This window comes from Microcaecilia unicolor, chromosome 6 (assembly GCF_901765095.1).
Source record: "Microcaecilia unicolor chromosome 6, aMicUni1.1, whole genome shotgun sequence".
NCBI lineage: Eukaryota > Metazoa > Chordata > Amphibia > Gymnophiona > Siphonopidae > Microcaecilia > Microcaecilia unicolor.
Genome location: NC_044036.1, coordinates 296153265 through 296176906, shown reverse-complemented (window position 1 = coordinate 296176906; position 23642 = coordinate 296153265). Strand labels below are relative to the sequence as shown.

Below are 23642 nucleotides of genomic sequence, written 5' to 3'. Positions count from 1 at the left end.
GCGGTAGAAAGCCAGAAACAATAATTTTTGGTTTGAATAAGTACAGGAAACCTCACAATAACAGAATACAAGCAGCAAACGTTTTGCAAGCAAACTCATGTCTAACTTTGGCTTTTGTGTTGAGGTATTCTGTCATCTCAAAACAAAATCCAAAATTAGACAGAGAAAAATATGAAAGATGCCAGGAAGTGCTTAGCGGTCGAGAAGTTTGGTCTCAGTAGGTAGCCACTCACAATGTTAAAGCAATTATTGAACGGCTTCTTCCTGTGTTTCCTAAATACACCACTGCTGAGAAACATTTACTGACAATGGGGCCAGATAGCTTCTGGAATTAAGGGTAAATGTGTGTGTGTGGGGGGGGGGGGGGGGGGGGGGGGGGGGGGAGTTGTAGGATAGCACCAACAGCAAATATTAAAATCCAAATTTGAATTAATAACAAACCCTGCAAATATTATAATTCTACTTTCCCTAAACCCTGTCTGACTAGAACCAACCCTTAATTTTTTGTTAAAAAGGGTGTAGAGAAAATGGGACGCTCTCAAGCAGCAATATTGGACAAGCAAGCTAGGAGTTGTGATTGGATTCTCAGTAAGAGCGCTGGTGCTGCAGGATAGTTTTCCAGTACTGTATCTTATGTTTTCCTTTTGGTCTATGCAGAATGAGATCAACTTTGTCTCCTTCCTCCTGCCTACAATTCACTAGCACTGGCACCCAGAGATCTCTGGTGTTTTTCTGGAGCCCTGCAAATTTTTGCAAAATTCCAGACTTTAGGTAAAACAGAGAGCTTCCAGGTCAGGTAGTAACTTGTAACAAAAGAAATATTCAAGTGATGGATAATTGAAGTTCTTCAACAGCAGCCTTTGGCATTTTTGCAAGCCTTCTTTGTGTTAACCTTTGAACAGAAGTGTTCCTGAAAAACAAAAATAGATTTGTTTAAAAGAAGTTTGTCTTATTACAAGAGATGTATCTCATGTAAAAGGATGGTGAACATATTGAATTTTGCCTACAATGTGTGGGTTAACCAATTTATCCTCTCTCCCACTAGAGTTTTGGTTGTATCTGGCTAAATTTATTTTTTGCTATCATAATGGAGTGGAGGAGTAGCCTAGTGGTTAGGGTGGTGGACTTTGGTTTTGGGGAACTGAGTTCAATTCCCTGCACAGGCAGCTCCTTGTGACTCTGGGCAAGTCACTTAACCCTCCATTGCCAGGTGTAAGCCACATTGAGCCTGCCATGAGTGGGAAAGTGCAGGGTACAAATGTAACAAAATAAATAATACCACCTAACTATGTGGATCTACCAAAAAGAGTACTCATTCCACCACTCCTGATGAAAGCCTGAATAGGATTGCTTAAAAAAAAAAGCAATAAACCTTACCTGGCCATTATAAGAAGGGAAAACATTAGATATATGTTTTAACAGTTTACAAACATGCATGGGATATCTTTACCTGCCTTGCCTCAAAATTACATGTACAATAATAGCATACATCCCAAGAAAGACTAACTGAATGGTCTCCAAGGACCAGAGCGAGACCCACTGCCCTTTGTTACAAATAGAATAAAAGTCTCTTCCATTGTGACTTATTTTAATATAAGTTGAACAAATTTATTATAAATTAAGGGGATAATTTACTAATAGTCTGTGCAATCTGTCACAGGGCCTCCCCTGGCCAGCGTTAAGGAGTGGCAACAAGGGGGGGGGGGGGGGGTCCAAGCCTGCCTCAAGCTGAAGTGGTGTGAAAGTGGGCTTTGGGACCCCAGTTTCTGCCATGGGCCCCTGTCCTCCAGATTCTATATAGTGCGTTAAGATTTAGGTACCAAAATCGGCACAGATTCTATAACTGCGCATAACTTAATTGGCTTAACAAGTTAATGAGCGCTGATAACAGCACTTAATAAGCAATAATGAGCACTAATTGGCACTGATTAGAATTTAGGTGCACAACTCACAAAGCATATTCTGTAACAATGTATGCTGAACTTCAAACGCGCGGAGGCAAAAAGGGGCATGGTTATGGGAGGGGAAATAGGTGTTTAAAAATGTAGTCACCTAGTTAAAGAATATGGCCCAGTGCGCCTAAATCTATGTGCTGAGATTTATACCAATTGGCGTAAATGGATGTGCGCAGATATCGGCACTGAAATATCAACTAAGCAGATTCTATAATCGGCGCCTAAATCTAGGTGCTGATTATAGAATACTCTTAGTTGCCACAGATTTCAGCACCAATTTTTTAGGCACAATATATAGAAGAATCTCTGGTGTTATTCCTATGGGCCCTGTGCTAGGTAGCACTATCAGAAAAATCCCTTAAATGTCAAAAGAAGATGTTAATCAGAGGGGAACAGGTTGGATGGGCATGAGGTTAATTACAGATATTATTTTGCCTCAGCCATGTGGTGTTTATTTGAGAGAAATATGTTTATATGCCATTTTCATGTTCTCTGACTCTATCGTTATAACTTTTGGGTTGGAACGTTGTTTTATAATAGGTTCACCATATAAAACAAAGTGACAAATATTGTTTGTGGCGTTAAAACGGAGACAGTAGGAAAAATATTATTAACCCTGCTTTTTTCTTTCCCTTTAACTCTGACCAGCACGCAGTGCGAAAGTGCGGTGCACTGGGCCAGCATTGCACAAGGAAGGAATTACTGTAACATCATACATTATTAGCTGCCATGAACTACAACTCCCAGAATACAATAGCCTTGGCCGGAAGGGGCGGGGTTGTACGTGGAAGCGGCCAGCGGTGGCAGTTTACTGGAACTGATACGATTTTGGCCTCGGTCGTTTGTTCCCGTTTGGACCTGCCATGGCCAAACACTATGACGCAGTGGAGTTTCCTTTCTGCGACGAGGTGTCCAAGTACGAGAGGCTGGCGAAGATCGGGCAGGGCACTTTCGGGTGAGCAGCGATTTTGGGTCTCCAGTTTCTCTTTAACCTTCTGCCTCCTAGAACCGATCAGGAAATGGATGTGACCTGCCGTCCCCACCACTTCCCCGTCCCTGATAGCGTCCTTGATCGCAGCTGTACTTAGTCCACCGCCCCTACTCCCCACTACCTGATCGCAGGCTGAATTCGGTCCACCGCCCCCTCTCGTTCCCTGATAACAGCCTGTACTGGGTCCAGCGGCCCCACTCCCCCATTGAGGCCTGTACTGTGTCTACGTCCCCCACACTCCCGTTCCTAATCGCAACCTATACTGAATATAACATAAAAACATAAGCGTTGCCATACTGGGACAGACCGAACGCCCATCAAGCCCAGTATCCTGTTTCCAACAGTGCCCAATTCAGGTTACAAGTACCTGACCTGGCAAGATCCCAGGACAGTAAAGCTGATTTTATGCTGTTCTATCCTAGAAATAAGCAGTGGATTTTCCCTAGTCCATCTTAATAATGGTTTATGGACTTTTTAAAAGGAAGTTATCAAAACCTTTTTTTAACCCTACTAAGCCAACTGCTTTTACAACAAATTCCCTAGTTTAATTACACATTGAGTAAATAAATATTTTCAAGTGAGGTGATTAAATGTGCAGATGACACAAAACTATTCAAGGTTGTTTAAACACATGTGGACAGTGAAAAATTGCAGGAAAACCTTAAGAAATTGGAAGACTGGACATCCAAATGGCAGGTGAATTTTAATGTGGACAAATGCAAAGTGATGCACATTGGGAAGAATGTTCCGAATCATATTTACCTGATGCTAGGGTCCACCTTGGGGTCAGCACCCAAGAAAAAGATCTAGGTGTTGTAGACAATATTCTGAAATCTTCTGCCCACTGTGTGGCGGTGGCCAAAAAAGCAAACAATGCTAAGAATTGTTAGGAATGGGATGCAAAATAGGCCGAGAGTACTGTGATACGTCTATATCAGTCCATGCTGCAACCTCACCTTGAGTATTGTGTTCAGTTCTGGTTGCCGTAGCTCAAAAAAGATATAGCGGGATCAGAAAAGGTTCAGAGAAGAACAACCAAAATGTTAAAAGGGATAGAACTCCTCTCATATGAAAGGCTAAAGAGGTTAGGGCTCTTCAGCTTGCTAGGGGGCACTCAAATTATATGGAAATACTTTTAAAACAAATAGGGGGAAATATTTCTTCACTCAACAAATAGTTAAACACTGGAACTCTTTCCTGGAGTGTGTAGTAATAGTGGTTAGCATGTCTGGGTTTAAAAAAGGTTTGGACAAATTCCTGGAGGAAAAGTTTATAGTCTGTTATTGAGACAGACATGGGGAAGCCACTAGCTTTCCCTGGGATTGGTAGCATGGAATTTTGCAACTATTTGGGTTTCTGCCAGGTAGTTATGACCTGGATTGGCCACTGTTGGAAGCAGGATACTGAGCTAGATGGACAATTGTTCAGAACCAGTATGGCTATTATGATTTGTTTTAAATTTACTACATAGTAACTTTATTGCATGCCCCGTAGTCCTAGTATTTTTGGAGAGAGTAACAAGCAATTCACATCTACCCGTTCCACTCCACTCACTATTTTATAGACCTCTGTCTTTTTTTTTTTTTTAACATCTGTTTATTTAGTAAAGCTTTACATTATACATCAGCCATGCAGACTAACATTTCAATCTAGTTATTTGTTATAGACCTCTATCTTATCTCCCCTTAGCTGTCTGTTCACCAAGCTGAAGAGCACTAGTTGCTTTAGCCTTTCCTCATAGGGAAATCATCCCATCCCTTTTATCATTTTCGTTGCCCTTCTCTGTACCTTTTCTAATTCCCATATTTGTTTTTTGAGATGCGGTGACCAGAATTGCAGTATTTGAGGTGCGGTCGCACCATGGAGCGATACAAAGTCATTATAACATTCTCATTTTGTTTTCCTTTCCTAATAATACCTAACATTCTGTTTGCTTTCTTAGCCGCTGCTGTACACTGAGTAGAGAGTAGAGAATGACACGGGGACCTACGGTAAAAAAAACCAAACAATTGCTGTATTTACCGTAGGTGCGGGAGCAAAACTTTACTACCCTATCAGGCTCATTTTCAAAGCACTTAGCCTCCCAAAGTTCCATAGAAACCTATGGAACTTAGCCTCCCAAAGTGCTTTGAAAATATGCCTCTATGGGAGTGGTAAAAGGGGGGGAAACGCAATTTCCATGGGTCGTCCTTACCTCCCTTTCCCACCCCTCACGTCTTCCTTGAAGATCCCCCCCACAGACCTTCTCTGGGGCCTTCCCTCCTCTGCCGACTTCTGCCTTTGGATGTAACTTCCTGTTCATGAAACAGAAAGTTACAGCAGAAGGCAGGAGCCAGAGGACGGAAGGCCTGTGGGGGATCTTTGTGGCTATTAGAATGCCGGACCCGTGCAGGGGAAGGGGGGGAGGGCTGGAGCTGAAGGAGACAGAGGCAATGTTAGAGGGAGGGAGGGCTGGAACTGAGTGAGGGGCAGTGCTGAAGGGAGGGAGGGCTGGAGATGAAGGGGGCAGAGGCAGCGCTTGAGAGAGGGAGGGGTGAGATGCCCCCTCTGTATCTATTTACCATCTGTATGCAGCAATGCCAGACATGGGAGGGAGTATATGGACACGAGAGGACAATAGGAACATAGAAGGGTGATGCTGGATTTGTGGGGCATAGGGACACAGGAGTGATGGCTGGACACAGGGAGGAGGGGATAGGGACACAGTGGTAATGATGAATGTGGGGAGATGCTGGACAGGGAAGTATAGGACACAGAGAAGGGAGATTTTGAACATGGGGAAAGATAGGTACGCAGACATGGAAGATGGATGGTGAGCATGGAGAAAGAAGAAATGTCAAATGGGCAGGAGACCCTGGCGAGTGAGATGAGAAGGCAAAAGGAAACAGAAACCAGAGCCTGGGACCAACACGTTTTGAAAAATAAAATGACCAGACAACAAAAAAGAAAAATATTTTCTATTTTGTAACATAGTAACATAGTAGATGACGGCAGAAAAAGACCTTGCACGGTCCATCTAGTCTGCCCAACAAGATAAACTCATGTGCTACTTCTTGTGTATACCTTACCTTGATTTGTATCTGCCATTTTCAGGGCACAGACCGTAGAAGTCTTGCCCAGCACTAGCCCCGCCTCCCAATCTCGGCTAAGCTTCTGAGGATCCAATAGAATCCAATAAATACCATCAATCGTGGTAGCACATTCATTTTTACCGTAGCAATCCTTCCAAACCATGATAATTCAATCGATCCCCAGGCCTCTAAATCTTTGTATAGATCCTTTAAAAGAGGAGGGTCATTAAGAACAAATAAATCTGAGAATTTACTAGTAAGAATAACCCCCTAGATACTTAATACCACGCTTCACCCAACGAAAAGGAAAGGCTTCTTGTAAGGACACCAAAACTGGACCAGGGATTCCCACAGCCATTGCCTCAGACTTAGACAGGTTAAGCTTAAATCCAGAGATGGAAGAATAGGACTCTAAAAGCTGAATCAGATTAGGCAAAGAAATAAGGAGTTTAGTCAAGGAAAGCAATATATCATCTGCAAAAAGTGCCATCTTGTATTCCTGACCTGCATCCTGAAGCCCCATAATATTAGGATTAGCCCGGATAGCAGTAGCAAGAGGTTCCATGACCAGTGCAAAACGCATAGGCGAGAGGGGGCAGCCCTGTCTCGTTCCCCTGGCTAAAGTAAACAAATGAGAGTTACCTCCATTAATGCGCACACAAGCTTTGGGAGACAGATAAAGAGCTTGAATCCAACCTCGAAAGCCTTGTCCTATGCCCAACCTCCCCAAAACACTGATCATAAAGGGCCAATGAACGCGGTCAAAAGCCTTTTCGGCATCCAGACCCAGAAGACATAGGGCAGTCTTAGATTTATTAGCTACATGCAAGACATTGACCATGCGACGCACATTGTCTTTAGCCTGCCTATGAGGTACAAATCCAACTTGATCAGGATGAACTAAGTCTGGAAGGACTTTAGCTAGACGATTTGCTAAAAGTTTGGCTATGATTTTAACATCAGTGTTGAGAATAGATATAGGACGATAAGAGTCACACGCCACCTTATCTTTACCCGGCTTTGGAATCACCGCTATCCATGCTTCCATTAGAATATGTCAGATTTGAAATGTGTATCCTGCCAGAGCTGGTGTTAGACGTGGCTAGGGCCCAAGCAGAAATTTTGGAGGGACTCCAAAGCCCACTACTAGACCATGCTGCCTTCAGCTGTCAGCAGGCTTAGGGTTCTCTCTGGCCAGTTGTCCTAGTTGCACTCCCCTAACACCATCCCTGACATGAGTGATCTTTATAGTTTGCAGGGTATAGGAGGAAATGCAGCTTTCTATTTCTTTGTTGTGGCTTCTTGAGGTTTTGGTTTAATATATGTTTATAATTTTTGGTCAGCTATTGTGTATTTGGTATTTGTGTTCTGTGTGTGTGACAGAGGTATTCTGTTAGCATGAATTTTCTATGTAACATTCTGTAGTAATTTGGTTTGTTCAGTTTCCCCAATAGTAGAAGGAATATTTGTGAGGGGGGAGGGGAGACAGGGTTTTTATTTTTTAATCCTTATTCTGTATTGGTTGTGATTTGTAAAACAACAGTTGTACAGAATATTGTTTTTTATACTTTAATAAAATGATTTAAATATAAAATCATAACTGTTCAAGGCTTCTGTGGATGGGATCAGAGATCGTGGGGATGGGGACAGACTTTGTCCCTGCATCATTCTCTAGCAGAGAGTTGCAATATACCATCAATAATGACCTCTAGATCCTTTTCCTGAGCGGTGACTCCTATGTGGAACCTTGCATTACATAGCTATAGTTTGGGTTCCTCTTTCCCACATGCATCACTTTGCACTTGCTCACATTAAACGTCATCTGCCATTTGTATGGCCAGACTCCTAAGGTCCTCTTGCAATTTAACAACTTTGAATAACTTTGTGTCATCAGCAAATTTAATTACCTCACTAGTTACTCCCATCTCTAGATCTTTTATAAATCTGTTAAAAAGCAGCGGTCCAAGCACAGACCCCTGAGGAACCCCACTATCTGACCATTTAATCCTACTTTCTGTTTTCTTATAACTAGTTTTTAATCTATTATAAGGCATTGCTTCCTATCCCATAACTCTCTAATTTCCTCAGGAGTCTTTCGTGAGTTACTTTGTCAAGTGCCTTTTGAAAATCCAGATACACAATATCGACCGGCTCACCTTTATCCACATGTCTATTCACCCCTTCAAAGAAATGTAGTACTGGCTCTACCGCCCCCGCTCCCCCATCCCTGATTGCACCCTATACTGGCTCTGCTGCCTCCACTCCCTCATCCCTGATCACAGCCCTCCACTCCCCCGTCTCTGATTCCAGCTTATAGTGACTCTACTGACCCACCCCGTACTTTGATTATAGTCTGGCCTGTACATACTTCCCTCTCCCAATATCTGCCTAGGCCAGAGTTCTTTAATACAAGGTTTGGGGGCCAGTTGGTGGACCTTGGAGAACTCTGGGGCAGCTCCCCTATTTTTCTTATACTTTCTGACCAAGCTCATGACAGAAGGGGGGAAGTGGATGGGGAAAGTACAAGGCATTTCTCAGTACTGTAGATGAAGGTGAGCATTTCCAAATGCATTTTTTTCATGAGAACACCCACCAAATGCAAAGTCTGAAGGGGGCTGGTGGGGATGGATGTAATTGACACATGTTGGTCAGCCATGACTCAACTTTGCATGGGAATATATTTGGTGGCTCTCCTTCAGTTCATTGTGATCCAAAGTGGTCCCTACATAAAAATTACTGAAGACCAATGGCCTAGGCCATATATAGTGCCTCTGCTTCCCCACCCTGACCATAGCTCAAGCTGTGTATACTGTCCTCCACCACCCTCATTCCAACTCTTGATTCCAGCCTGGGCTTTTATATTGCTCCTCCTTTACCTCTTCCAAGAACAGCCTCTTTATGTACTGCCTCTGTGTTTTCTCCTGATTACAGTCCAAGCTGTATGTGCTCCCACTTAATACTAAGGTGTTACCAACTTCTGTGTATCCTCATCTCACAGCTGAGACTGTATATATTGACCTCTCACACATTCCCTTATCACAAAAGTTAACCTGAAGTCCTAGTAGAAAGTGAGGTTAATGATCTTAATTTATTTCAGACTTTCTTTATTGCCTTTAAGTTGACAGGACAAAGTGGTTTACAATCTAAAATTACATAAAGAAATCAATAGAAAAGAACTACAATTCGTGAAAGGACAGAAATAATCAGTAAAAGGGTTCTTCTTAGACAACAGGATAAATCAGACACACCTAGGCTTCCATTATCACAGGTCAATAACCCAGCAGTCCCTTTGTACATCATAACTTTTTTCGCTCCCATATTTTTAGTGTAATAGGCCCTACGCTGTGGAATACCCTCCCCTTTGCTTTACGACTTGAGGAGTCCTTTTTCAAGGTTTAAATCAGGCCTAAAAACGTTTTATTTCAAAATTCTTATCCTCTTTTGCCCAGTGATGGATGCTCAGTCTCCTGCAGCTCTGTATTACTCTCTGCTATCAGTTTTTACTTGTTTTCTGACTTTTATTGTATCTTCCTATATTTCCTTGTAAACTGCCTAGAAGATGCTTTGATAGGCAGTATATCAGATATTAATGAAACTTGAAACATGATTCTGGAGTGGACTAAAGGTATCAAGTCTCCATGGCCATGAAGAAACACAAGCACTTGTGGCCTGGCAGACTATGCAAGAAAGTAGAGAAGTTATTAACATAGTAGATGACGGCAGAAAAAGACCTGTACGGTCCATCCAGTCTGCCCAACAAGATAAACTCATATGTGCTACTTTTTGAGTATACCTTACCTTGATTTGTATCTGCCATTTTCAGGGCACAGACCGTAGAAGTCTGCCCCGCCTCCCCCCACCAGCTCTGCCACCCAATCTCAGCTAAGCTTCTGAGGATCCATTCCTTCTCAACAGGATTTCTTTGTTTATCCCTCGCATGTTTGAATTCCGTTACCGTTATTTAGGGGTCCTTTTACCAAGCTGCGGTAAAAGGGGCCCAGTGGTAATGGCAAGGGCCATTTTTCCCGTACTCCAGGGTCCTTTTTTTGCAGTGGGTAAAAAGGTCCTCCCAAATGGCCATGCGGTAAGAGTGTGGCCATGCAGCAGGGAGCACTTACCACCACCCATTGGGTTAGCACCACAGTAAAAATTTTAAAAATATTTTTCATTGCACTGGAAATGGGGCGCACTTGAGGTGGAACTACCGTTGGAGGACGTGTTGGGCCGGTGGTAGTTCTGAGTTGCCACACGGCAACTCTTTAGTAAAAGGGCCCCTTAGATAATATTTGATGAACGAATCAGACCAGCAGCTGGGTCCTACTGGCAGAGGCCAAAAGTTCTGTAATGAAGTAGACGTCCTAATGGGAATGCAGGCACTAATTTAGCAAGGGGTTTCTACAGGAAACTTAAGAGGTCAGGTGTATGAGCAATGGCTATGCTAGAACTGCTGGCTGTTTAGATTAATACAGAGCCTTGTGGTTAGACATGGCAAAGGTGGGTACTGGGAGTAAGAAAGTAGGTTCTCATACACTGTTCTAGCCGGGATGGTGGCATACAGACTAAAAGAGGAAGACAACAAGATTGTCCCTGTAAGGAAAAATTGGATGTATCTTTAGCATTGTGGATAGAATTGTAGGCCAGAGTAGATGGGCTGGGTTGTCTTTATATGCTGTCATCTGCTTTTTTTTTTTTTTTAATTCTGCCATCAGAAAAACCAAACCGCCTGGCCTACATATTTGTACATTGTCACAAGAGTCCAAACTGTATATTACCCTTGTTGGATAATTGCTGAAATCATCTCTTCCCCTCCCTCAGTGCTCCCATTCACCATCCTTTCTTACTGCCTCCTGCTTCTTGCAGAGTGAGGAAGGTTACTGTAGTCTTGCTAGTTACTCAGTCTTTCTTGTATTTGTCTTTCACAGGGAAGTGTTCAAAGCAAAACATCGTCAAACTGGCAAAAAGGTGGCATTGAAAAAAGTGCTGATGGAAAATGAAAAGGAAGGGGTGAGTGATTTGGTTTCTTCAGTTGGGAGTCAAGAGTGCAAACGCTTGTTTCTCCTGAGCTGCGCTTGGGGCTCTGCTGTGTGTACCTTCAGAGCAGAGGCAGACTTTTCAGGTGTCTTATAGCACTGTCCTGATGAATGAAGTAACTTCTTTAAAACTGTTCCAACAGACAGGTCTCATGTGTGGGCAGTAGTTCTCGATGTGGTTATAGGTACTGCTTGGGAGTGGGTAGCATTGCCTGTTTGGTTATTGGCACCATTTGAGTTTCTGCATCAGCAGCAGCACCCAGTAAGGTTATGGACACCGCTTGGGAGTGGGCAGCAGCACTCAGTGTGGTTCTAGGAACTGCTCAGGGGTGGATAGCATCACCCATGTTAGGGGAGGGGAGCAGCATTAATCAGTGTAGTAATAGGCAGGGCCCACCTGGAGGGGGAGGGACAGCAGTGCTTAGTGTGATTGTAGACACTGTTTGGGTGGGGAAAGTACTGCTTAGTTCATTTTTGGGTCTCTTCTTTTTGTGCCTGTGTTCTTGTGCCTGTATAATAATAATAATCTCGTGAATTTAGGTCAGTGCAGAGTGGAGGAGTGGCCTAGTGGTTAGGGTGGTGGACTTTGGTCCTGGGGAACTGAGGAACTGAGTTCAATTCCCACTTGAGGCACAGGCAGCTCCTTGTGACTCTGGGCAAGTCACTTAACCCTCCATTGCCCCATGTAAGCCGCTTTGAGCCTGCCATGAGTGGGAAAGCGCAGGGTACAAATGTAACAAAAAAAAAAAATTCAAAAACTGAATTTGGATTTTACAAAACACACGAATAAAATAATGCACAGTTTGACTTAAATGTGATTGCTACTGTTACCTTGACTTTCTGTTTTTTTTTTTCCACTTCCCCTTTGAGACCCAGAACCTCCCCAACAAGAATTGCTGTTTTCCATAGGTAAAGTATTTTCTATGCTGATGTCACTTATTTTTTTTTCCTTTTGGTCCAGTTTCCCATTACAGCTCTGAGGGAGATTAAAATCTTGCAGCTCCTAAAGCATGAAAATGTTGTGAACCTTATCGAGATTTGCCGGACAAAAGGTATTTAAACTTCTCCTTTTCCACACCATGAGATATGTACTGCGCCCAGTGACGACATGCATTGGAAATCCCCCCCCCCCCCCCCCACACACACACTTAAAATCCGTACAGCAGTGTTTATCAGTCTTTTTGTGGCCGTGACCTCATGATCATTGCCAAATAAATTTGTCCCCCCCCCCCCCCCCCCCCCCCCAGGAGGTGCAGAATAATGATTCTCCTATAGTGAGTCCACCCAGGTCATGATCCATAATGCACGTTTTGTATCCCAACCCACGGTTTGAGAAGCTTTGGTAGGGACATCATACTGTCATATGCTCCCCTTCCCCCTTGAAAGACAGAGAAAATAAAAAGGAAAAAAGAAGAGGCAAGGGAAAAGGCAACCCACAAAATAAGATTATTCCTTCATTATATCTTGAATAATCAAAAGTCTAGTGACTATTTTTATACAATTTTCATTCACTTTATTATATAATTTGCACAACAAAATCTTCTAACATTTACAATCGTCCTACTTTATGGTTCTCTTGCTTCCATCCATTCAAACACTCTCATTCACTACCTCATCCTCTCTACTTATTCATTGCCTTCTTTCTTATATCAGAAGTAGGACGATTATTATTTGCACAACAAAATCTTCTAAAATTTACAAAGTGAATGAAAATTGTGTAAGATTAGTCACTAGACTGTTGTTTGATATATTTTGTGACTAAAGAGAAAGCAAGGGTGCTCAGAATAGGGAGTAGTTCATTATATCTTGGAGATATTTTGTACCTGTCAGTTTCTAAGGGATTTATTTACTGCTGTTAAAGTGTATTTTGTTCCATCATACTGGAGTCAGTTTCTACAGTTTTCTGTTCAGTTTGAAATTTGCCAAAAATAAAAGGAAAATTGTAAATTATATATACTTGTAAGTTCCAAGAAAAAAAATGCCAGGAAATACATAAAGGTTATGTCTTACGATTTTGAACTTCATCTTGCTTGCTTTTAATTTCTGCAATGATATAAGATATGTTCCCGAATTTTTGGCCATTTTTCTAGTTGTAGACCAACTTTGTTCTCTAATTTATTTCTGATCTCTGAAGGTAAGGTACCTTTGAGTAAATGGTAGAACACTGGAAGAGCATTATCGGAGTCAAATGTTTCCTCCGTCTCTTCTTTAAAGAGATCTTGGAGTCTGAGTAAGTAAGCCTCAATAGGCTCAGAGCCCACTTCCCACCTTTGGGAGGTGATAACAGAGAAATCTTTGAGGGCCGGATACATGGTCCGGATCTCCTGAAACACTTTGGTTTGAATCTCTGTCAAAGGGTTACCATCATACTGGGTATCGGTCACAAATTTGGCATAGCCCGATTGAGTGAATATATCGGTGACACTAGCGTGTGGGGTTCTGCCCAATAACGCTTTCATGTCACCAACTGACAGGGTGGTACCTAATGTAATGTCTTGTAATTTCTTCAGCCATCGGTTGCCACCCATAGCAATATCTGGGAGCTGTAGTATAAGGCTATTTAGTTCGACAGCCGAAAGTGGGGTGTACTCGGTATGAGTTAGAAAATAGTAAACTGTGGCAGTTTTGACGCGGGTACTGTCACATATTCCCTGATGTATAGATAAAAGGGCCACTGAGTCTGTTAATCCAAGGGGTGCAGACAATGCTTAGGGACGGATGCTGGACATGGGCTGGTCTTTTCCCCCATAATGAAAGGAAGCCTTTCCATTAGTGCGTATTAATCCCACAGGAGCAGATGAAACATACTGGTCAATATTCAAAATGATTTAACTGGCTAGAAATGGCTGCTGACTGGCTAAATTGCTTGGTCGGGGCTATCAGCTAATTTTCAGAGACACTTAAATCAGTTAGTACCACTGAAAATGACCAGTTAGTGCCTAAAACAAAACCGGCTATTTTGAGGGCATTCCGGGGGCAGAGTAAGCATTTGGCAAGTTAAGTGCCAATATTGGCCAGGGTAACCACAGAAATGTCTGTGGGGATTCTGTTACTGGTTTGGATAAACGGGTTAAAGAAACTGAGGAATTAGTTGGGAAGCTACGTTCCACTCGGGTGGCTTTGGTAAAAGATAGTATGAATAGTCATCAAAAATTTGGAAGCCTTGGAAAATTATGATCGAAGGCTGAATTCGAGATTTTTGAAGTTCCCTAAATCACCAGTTCTCTCTCCTTTGGAGTTGATCAAAAAATATCTGAAAGAGATCTTGTAGATTCCCACTGATAACTTAGCACCAATCACAAAGGCTTTTTATATTGACTCTCAGGGATCAAAGGTGAAGAAGACTCTAAAACAGAAGCCAGTTTTGTTCTTAAAGGCTTTCTGGAGACTTCTGATCCAGTTGTAACAAAGGCGACTTTAATAGCTACCTTTGCCCTGGAATGTAACTGTAATTGGATTCTTCGTCTGTATTTTCGATTTAAGAGTTGAATTTCAGGGACAAAATGTATTAATATTTCCTGACCTTTGCCGAGCTACAAAGATGCGATGGAGAGCTCTTTTGGCACGCAAGTTTCAACTGGTAACTTTGGGAGGGACTTTTTCCTTCAATTTCTGTGTAAATGGTAAAATTTTCTGATAAAAATTGTTTTTCTGGACTGAGAACATTTGAGAAATTTTATAATGTCCAGGCAACCACCAGTTCCGCTAGCTATATCTACTCCTTCCAATGTCACTGTTTAGTTGAGTATTTTGTAACAGGGTATATAAAAGGTAAATCCTTTTAATTCCCATTCAGAATATATATTTTTTGTATCTTAGCATTTATATATTTTTTTTATTTTTTTTTTTCCTGTTTTCAGCTCTCTTCCTCAGGTGCAACTGTATTTCAGTAATCTTGTCTCCCTGTTCTATTGTTTCTTTAGACTAGAGGTTAGATTCAGTTATGGCTTATGTATTTCCTATATTTTTTTCACTATTATTTTCTTGGTCAGAGCTGTTTTTCTTGTCAAGTGTTAAGACTTGTGTTAAAAATAATTGCAATAATTAAAAAAAAAAAAAGGAAGGTGCGGCTCTGAGCCCCAGCCTTCAACAACTTTAGGCCCGATGGATACATATCTTCAGTGCCTGGGTCCGATGACTCCAGTGGTCTGTGCTTCATCGGCTGCTTATACACCGCTGCCAGGAGGAACGATGTGTAGCTTCGACTCGGAACTATCTCTGACTCCCGACTTGCGTTCACCCATTACAGCCATTCCTGGTGAGTCCTGAGGTTCCAGCTATAGAGGCACAGCAGAAGTTGCTGGAGTCCTTCGTATCACAAAGAGAGGTTCTTGAGACACAAGTGGAAGTGGTGATTCCACCTCCGGGTCAACATTCCAGGACTATGGCGTCGGGGGAGGTCTCGGCTGGCTCCGGGACAGATCGTGCGTTGCCTCTGGAGGAAGGTACTGTTTTACAACCTTTACCATCTGAGAGTACTCAAGAAGCCTCCTGTTTTCACACTAGAGACTATTTGGATGGCGGTCTCTGACTTGGGCAAGGCTCTTTCAGCACAGTTTGCTTCTATGAGTATTAATATCCAGAATAATATGATTAATATATTAAATTTACAGAAATGTGTTGATAATATGTCACAAACTTTGGAGGAATGCAGTCAATTAGTAAAGAGTTCCCAATTGACTACTTCAGTGAAAAGACTGTTCTGAGGTGAACAGTGGAAAATTTGGAGAATGCAATTACATGTTCTAATGTAAGCATAATTAATTTTCTAAAGTTGCCTCTTATTTCACCAGGAGAAATGTTTGCAAGATGTCTTAAGGAGGTGCTTCTTGTACCTGAGCAGTCATTTCTAACCTATTTCTCATATTTATTATTTGACAACTGGAAAGAAAGAAGTTTAAAAAGAAAGAACTGCTCCAGAACAAGAGAGTGATGTGTTAAATGTTTCAGATTTATCGGGGTCTCCTGAAACTGATTCAGTGGTGAAAGCTACTTTGATTGCTTTGGTTCTCTCATCTGATCGTGATTGGCTATTTCATTTTTTTTTTTTAAAGGAGAGAGATACCTTTCTGGGGGTGTCAGGTCAGAATGTTTCCTGATCTGACTAGGGAGACCCAAAAAAGAAGGAGGCATTTTCTACTACAATCAGCTGTTTTTCAGCTAGGTGCATTATTTTTTTCTGAAATACCCTTGCAAATTGTATAAGTTGACATCTGTAAACTGTTTTCTATGAGCCATCGTGGTTATCTGCCTTCTTCAGCGGCAAGAGTCTGCTTTCTAGTTCCCCGGTTAGGACTGAGACTTACCTTTAATCCATACTATGCGAAACTATCTATGCTACTCCCTATCCTTTATTGTCATGTTATTGGTAGTTTGTTTTACCTTTTATTTAAACATTTCTGTACAGCACAATCCAAAAGTTCTCTGCAGTGAACATAGGGTACATACATAAAATCATAAAGAAAAAAAACATTTGTTCTTACAAACATAAATTTAAAACAAACTAAAATACATAGTATTTAACAGACCTGGTCTTCAGTCAAACTACTTCAATCTATTAATTTCTGCTGGCTTAATCTTGATCTTCTGCCACCCCATATGCTTGTATAAAAAGATGGTTTTCAATTCTCATTTAAACTGTTTTACTTCTTGAATTTTTTTTAAGCCTTAATGGTAGGCTATTCCACATAATGGGGCCTGCTACATAAAAAATATTTGCTCTGTACTCATTCAGTTTTACAGCCCGATAATGATGTGCAGATCTGAGACCTCGAGGGTTGAAACAAATGCAGTTTTGCTGCCAACACTTCTGATACCTGACTAGTTAAAAATCTTAAAACACTAAGTACAAGATTTTAAAATTAATACAAGATTTAATAGGCAGCCAATGCAAAGCTGACTGGTGAAATATGCTCATATCTATTGGCACCTACTAGTACTCTGGCGACAGTTTTGTGCGATTTGTAGAGCTTTTAGCTGAGATTTAGATATTCAAGCAGCAAACTGTTACAATAATCAAAACATGGCATCTTCTTCTACTTGACTTCCTTCCTGCAATGTCGTGAACTTGGGTTTATTCCAACTTGATTTTGTATTTGTGATTAAAAGTAATATTTTTTACTTTTATGTATTGCTACACAAAAGTGAGATTCCTTGTATGTTAATTTTGAAAATTGCAATAAAAAAAAATCTTAGCCACCAACTTCTGGGCCATTCTTTAAGCTTCACTGATCCCTCCTTGTGTTATCCACACCATCAGGGTGTCTGCTCTATTGCAGATTTGGTATCATCCACAAAGAGGCAAACCTTACTAGACAGCCCTTCCCAATATCATTTACAAAAATGTTAAGAAGAACTGGACTGAGAACCTTTCCTTGCAGCACACCACTGGTAACATCCCTTTCCTCTGATTGAACTCCAACTACCACTACACTTCTTGTCACCTGCCAGTCATTCACTTTAGGGCCTATGCCAAGGGCACTCAGTTTATTTATGTCACCTATGCAGAACTGTGTTAAAAGGCTTTGCTAAAATTTAAGTACACCACATCTAGTTCCATCAATCCAACTGTCTGGTTTTCAAAATTAATCAGATGTGTCTGAAAAGACCTACGTCTAGTAAAACCATGCTGCTTTAGGCCCTGCAATCTATTTGAGTCCAGAAACCTCACTGTCCTCCGTTTTAGAAGTATTTCCATTCATTTACTCACCACAGAGGTTAGACTAACCAGCCTTCTGTAATTCCCAACCTCCTGACTTCTGCTTTTGTGGAGAGGGATCACATCCATTCTTCTCCAGTCCTTCAGGACTATTCCCAACTTTAGAGAAACGCTGAAGAGGTCAGCCACCAGAACTTTACTAAGTTCCTTCAGTACCTTTGGCTGTGTCCCATCTGTTCCATTCACTTTGTTTATCTTTAGCTAACTCCTCACAAACAGTCTTCTGAAAATCATCCAGTGTCTACCACACTTCCATTCCTATTTGTGTTTGTCTTCTGCAGTCCTACTCCCGGTCCTTCATCTGTGAACAAGGAACAGATTTTTATCCTCCTACATATTCCTCCCCTCCACCCTTGTCTCACAATGAAACTTTGCACTTCTTCCTATCACTTACATATCTAAAAAATGTTTTGTCCCTCCATTTTACTGTATTGCCTATTTTTCCATCCTTTTGCATTGTTGTTTTCCTGACTGCTTTACCAACTTCTTTTAGCTTTTCCGGATATTATTTTCCATCATCCTCTTTCTTTGATCTCTTCTGGTTTATAAAAGCTAGGTTAGGTTTTTTTTTTTTTTTTTTTTTGCTTTTAGTCTAGAACCTTCACTTTTTTTAATGACCTTTTCCACTTGTCTTAATATTGAGCCACACCATCCAGTGGTCACTGGATGCCAGATGATTATCCACTATAACATGAGAAATACTCTCCTCATTCATAAGCACTAGGTCCAGTTTGGCCTTATCCCATGTGTGTTCCATTACCAATTGCTGGAACAGTTCTCAGAGAAGCAGAGAAAAATGAAGGCAGGTAAATACCATATGGCCTATCCAGTCTACCTATCCGGGATCTTCCATCTTCTAAACGACCCTGCAATAGGGATGCCGCAGTCAACATCTGGCATATTAAAGTCACCTACTAGTGACTTTTCATAGCTATGTTGTGAATGTCTTCAATCAAATCTCTGTCCACTTCTGCCTGTGAAGGAGGCCTGTATATTGCACCAATGAAAATAGGTTTTCATTCTCTCATTTCAGATTAACCCACAGTGCCGCCTCCTTACCTTGTAAATCCTGCAATTCTGTTGCATTATCTCTAACATATAACGCTACTCGTTCCCACTTCTTTGTACCCTGTCCTTCCTATTAAGATTGCGGGAAGGGGGCTGTCTTTTTGGTGAAATGGTATAAGCCTGGGAAAGCAAAGAACAATTAAGAGCAAATTTTAGGCATTTTATGTGTACGTATGTCAAGAGGACAAATCTATACTGGGCAGATGGGATGGGGCATTGTGGTTTTTATCTGCTATCATTTACTCTGATCTTTTATAAGTGGTGAGATTTGGGCTCACTCTGTCTTCCCTTCTTTCTCAGCCACACAGTATAATCGCTACAAGGGGAGCATTTACCTTGTGTTTGACTTCTGTGAGCATGACCTGGCTGGCCTGCTCAGCAACGCTCATGTCAAGTTCACGCTTTCTGAGATTAAAAAGGTGATGCAGATGCTGCTGAATGGGCTGTACTATATCCACAGGAATAAGGTAAGAATGTGTTGGTACAAGAAGGAGATAAAGAATATGCCCTGGTTTCATTCCTCTCATCCTCCTTTCTTTAACGTATTATTTCTTTCTTGACCCTTGTAAACAGATCTTACATCGGGACATGAAAGCAGCCAATGTGCTCATCACACGAGATGGCGTTCTCAAACTTGCTGATTTTGGCTTGGCTCGAGCCTTCAGCCTCGCCAAGAATAGTCAGCCAAACCGCTACACTAATCGAGTGGTGACATTATGGTATCGTCCTCCTGAGTTGCTCCTAGGTAGGTAAGGGGGATTTCTTAACAATGGACTTGTTTTGCTCAAACTGCTAGGAAGTGTGGGGATTAAATTAAATGGTTCTCCTTCTAGGGGAGCGTGACTATGGACCTCCTATTGATCTGTGGGGTGCAGGCTGTATTATGGCAGAGATGTGGACTCGAAGTCCTATCATGCAGGGGAACACAGAGCAGCACCAGTTGACTCTCATCAGCCAGCTGTGTGGCTCAATCATACCTGAGGTACGTGGGTAATAAGAGACATTCTGGTGCTTGTGAGGGTATTTTTCCCCCCCACATTGTTGCATTGATCTTATGAATTTATTTACTACAAAGATTCTTGAGCCATTTAGTGTTTCTGTGAATAAAATGGAGTTGGTGAGGAAAAACAGTTCAAATATTGTGTTGGATAATGGTCTTATTTCTCAGACTTCTATTATAGTGCAGAACAGAAGGACGATTTTAATCAATGTTACCCACAACAAGCTGCCAGTATCGGCCTCGGACATATGTGATTGTTTGTAGAATCTGAGGTCTCTACAGCTTTGTCATCCAGAGTTATGAAGTGATCAGAACCCAGGATGGATCTTTCCCCTGTATTGCAGCCAAGCAGTAGTCTCACTTTGATGGCTTCTGTTCTTTTCTTTTGTAGGTGTGGCCAAATGTGGACAAGTATGAGCTGTATCAGAAGTTGGAGCTGCCAAAAGGACAGAAGCGGAAGGTCAAAGACCGGTTGAAGGCGTATGTCAAAGATCCTTATGCTCTGGACCTCATAGACAAACTTCTGGTGCTGGACCCAGCACAACGCACAGACAGCGATGATGCACTCAATCATGATTTCTTCTGGACTGACCCCATGCCTTCAGATTTGAAGAACATGCTATCCACCCATAACCAATCCATGTTTGAGTATCTGGCTCCACCCAGGAGGAGAGGTGGGCACATACCACAGCAATCAACCAATCAGAGCAGAAACACAGCAGCGACCAATCAGACAGAGTTTGACCGTGTGTTTTGATTAGGGCTGCATTGCTATTACAATTTTTAATTGCGATTAGTCATGCAGCATAGCCAGCAGTATATGGGATGAGGGCATAGGGATGGACTTGGGGGGGGGCACACATTTCCTCACCCTCCTCCTCCTCCTCCTCTCTTCCCCCCCCCTCACCCTCCACACACATTTCCTCACCCTCCTCCTCTCTCTCCCCCCCCCACCCCGATTAGATCATACCTTTGCTGGTGGGGATGCCAAAGCATCCCCCTTCCTCCTAAGAATGAGGAAGTCAGCAGGGCACATTCAGCCAGCAGTGCTGGCACTCCTCGAGCATGCTCAATTCATGCACGAATTGGGCATGCTTGGGGAGTGCAAGCATTGGTGGCTGGAGGCACCTCACTGACTTCCTTTCTTCTGAGGCAATACAAGGAGGAAGGAGGTGACTCAGGCAGCCGATTTTCTTCGGTTGGTGGGGCTTCAGCTACTCCACCAGCCATTGAACAGGTACAGCAGCTTTGGAGGGGGCCTTTACCCATTCTCTTCCTCTCTATGTGCCCTCCCCCCCCCATGCCTTCACTCATTCTCTCTCTCTCTCTCTCAAATATGTCCTTCTGTGCCTTCACCCATTCTCTCTCTCACTTTCTCATGTGTCCCCCTTTTTTCTTCACCCTCTCTCTTTCTCTCTCTCTCATGTGCCACCCCGTGCCTTCACCCATTCTTTCTCTCTCTTTCTTACGTTCCCCCCCCCCCCCCCCGTGCCTTCACCCATTCTCTCTCATGTGCCTCCCCCACCCTCCCACATTTTCTCTCAATGCCTTTTCTTGCACAGTCAATCCGACATCTCTCTCCTTCCAGATTACCTTTTTATTTGCAGTAAGTTTTTTCATGCTGCAGCGGGAGCCCTATTAAAGCATTGCCTTGGCTTGCACTAGATCTTTCCTTCTGACCTGTCCCGCCCCGTTCTGAAAACATGAAGTTGCATCAGAAGATGGGTCAGAGGAAAAGGCCAGGTGCGGGCAGAGTCAGCGTTTCAATATGGCTGCCACTGCAGGACAAAGACTTACTGCAAATAAAAAGGTTAACTTGGAGGGGAGGGAGAGATGCCGGACAGACCATGTGGGTGGGGGAGGGAGGGACTTAATAATTGCGATTAATAAGTAATTGCGATTGACGTGCAGCCCTAGTTTTGATACTTTCAATTAACTGCAGAATTTTTGGGAACAAACATATAAATATTTTTGCAATTATGGATGAATGAAATTTGCATATTAATTAAGCTGTGAGGAACAATGGCTTTGTGAATCCATTGACAGCATGGAAGAAGCAGCAGCATTTGTGCATGGTATAAAGTTCTGAGAGAAGAGAAAGTAGTTTTGGTACTTCACTTGTTATTGAATGGTTTGTTACCCCTAAAGGAAGGGGCAAAAAGCAAACTGAGAATTCACTCAGAACCTCACTGTGCCTCCTTCCTTCTGGTTCACCACGAGATATATACGTCCCTACCAATCCCCGGTTCTCTCTGTGCACATTAGCAAGTGTTGAACCATGATCCACTGCTGGAAGAGTTTTTTCCACTGGCCGTAGGCCACTTCTTTGAGTCCTAATTCAGCACTTCTGTGGGGTGCGAGTTGCCTTGAGTGCTTCTGCTTATGTTAGGTCATTCTGTAATTTAACATGACTTGACTTATTAGGTGGTTGGAGGATAGGTACAAATTTTCTTATCATGTTTGTGCTTTTCTAACTGTATTTTGATGATATAGACGTATGTATTCCCCACTGAAATTAAACTTTGCTTTCATAATGGGGGATTATTTGAGTCTTGGCTGTGCAGGTCCAGTAGTTACACACCTAACATTGATGGTCTTCAGATATACTTGGGTTCCTAGTGCAAAATAGTTCATGGACCCGAAGTCCTGCATTACACTGAATTATTTAGGGAAATAATTGTGTTTTGTACTTCTGTTAATCTTTTTCATATGAGAAACACATTTGTTACTTAAGAACTCTGGAAAGCAGTATTTTATGTTATTTCTATATTGTTTTTCTTGAATAGTTGAACCCAAAGTAGTTTACAAAAGGCTAGTAATACAGTCAATTAGGTGAACATACCTGGCAACTTGTGAGCTCTGGCCACCCCAAACTTCATTGGCTTCCGGTAGAATCAAGAGTGCAGTATAAAATATTGATGCTTGCTATCAAAGCTCTCGATACAGGTTTACCAGATTATTTGGCTAAACTAACCATGCTCTGCTCTCTGCCATGGCTACTAAAATATCTGAATGACTATAGACTTGTTCTCCTAGGACCCTCATGCACAATTAGGAAGATTGCTTTATATTTCATGGTCCTGAGGAACAAACTACCTCTTTCACTTAGATCTGAATCATCCCTTTCTAATTTCAAGACTGGTTTGAAAACCCACCTCTTTGCTTTAGTGTACAGTGGATAATTATTTATTTGTTTATTTGTAATTGGCTGGTAGGTTTTAGTTTAACATTATGTTAGGCCGTCAGTAGGTCCTTTCTTCCCCTCTTTCCCCCAGTCTGTATGTGACTATGGATGTTTTTAATGGAGTTCCTTTCTTTGCTTTTATTATTATTTGGATTGTACATCGCTATGGTTTGCATTTGCAATAAGGCCAGTTTTAGCAAATGCCAATAAACATAAAGATAGGTGTTGGCTTTTTCTTCTTTGCTCTGTTCTGGATACTCCAGCATTCTCCTTCACTCAGTCAGCTCCAGTTCATTCTCAAGCCATAGTTGAAGTCACTACAGCAGCCAGCCTCTTTCCTTAATTATGGTGTTTAGGGAGATGGGTAGGATTACGACATAAGTAAATTAGGCGCATGCTGAGGGCCCTGTTCAATATGCCAGTTCAGCAGGTTCCAAGCAGTGCACTCAGCTGTGACATTCTCTCCCCCCCCCCCCCCCCAAGACATCAACAACAGTCTAGCAGAGGAAAGGATGGGGCAGGCCAGATCTCCCACAGTAGCACACAGCTGCTACTATCTCCATCACCAGCTTTTCTTTGCAGTGAGTACCAGAGGGGGCCCTTTACTTTTGTGAGATTGGCCAGC

The 23642-nt window shown here is 42.2% G+C and overlaps 1 protein-coding gene across 1 annotated transcript; it reads left to right on the top strand.

Moving 5' to 3' along the window:
- The first annotated feature begins 2734 nt into the window (after positions 1-2734).
- On the top strand, positions 2735-20741 carry CDK9 (cyclin dependent kinase 9). Its single transcript, XM_030207949.1, has 7 exons — positions 2735-2910; positions 10940-11021; positions 12009-12099; positions 19134-19300; positions 19407-19578; positions 19667-19815; positions 20225-20741. Exons 1-7 carry the CDS (start codon positions 2819-2821, stop codon positions 20588-20590), a joined length of 1119 nt encoding a protein of 372 aa, XP_030063809.1. The 5' UTR covers positions 2735-2818; the 3' UTR covers positions 20591-20741.
- Positions 20742-23642: the final 2901 nt, after the last annotated feature.

Bases quoted from the DNA above. Each gene is read 5' to 3' on its own strand.
- CDK9 (XM_030207949.1), top strand. From the start codon at position 2,819: ATGGCCAAACACTATGACGCAGTGGAGTTTCCTTTCTGCGACGAGGTG. The intron at 11,022-12,008 runs GTGAGTGATTTG...CTTTTGGTCCAG, and splicing joins TGGAAAATGAAAAGGAAGGG to TTTCCCATTACAGCTCTGAG. The intron at 19,301-19,406 runs GTAAGAATGTGT...CCTTGTAAACAG, and splicing joins ACTATATCCACAGGAATAAG to ATCTTACATCGGGACATGAA.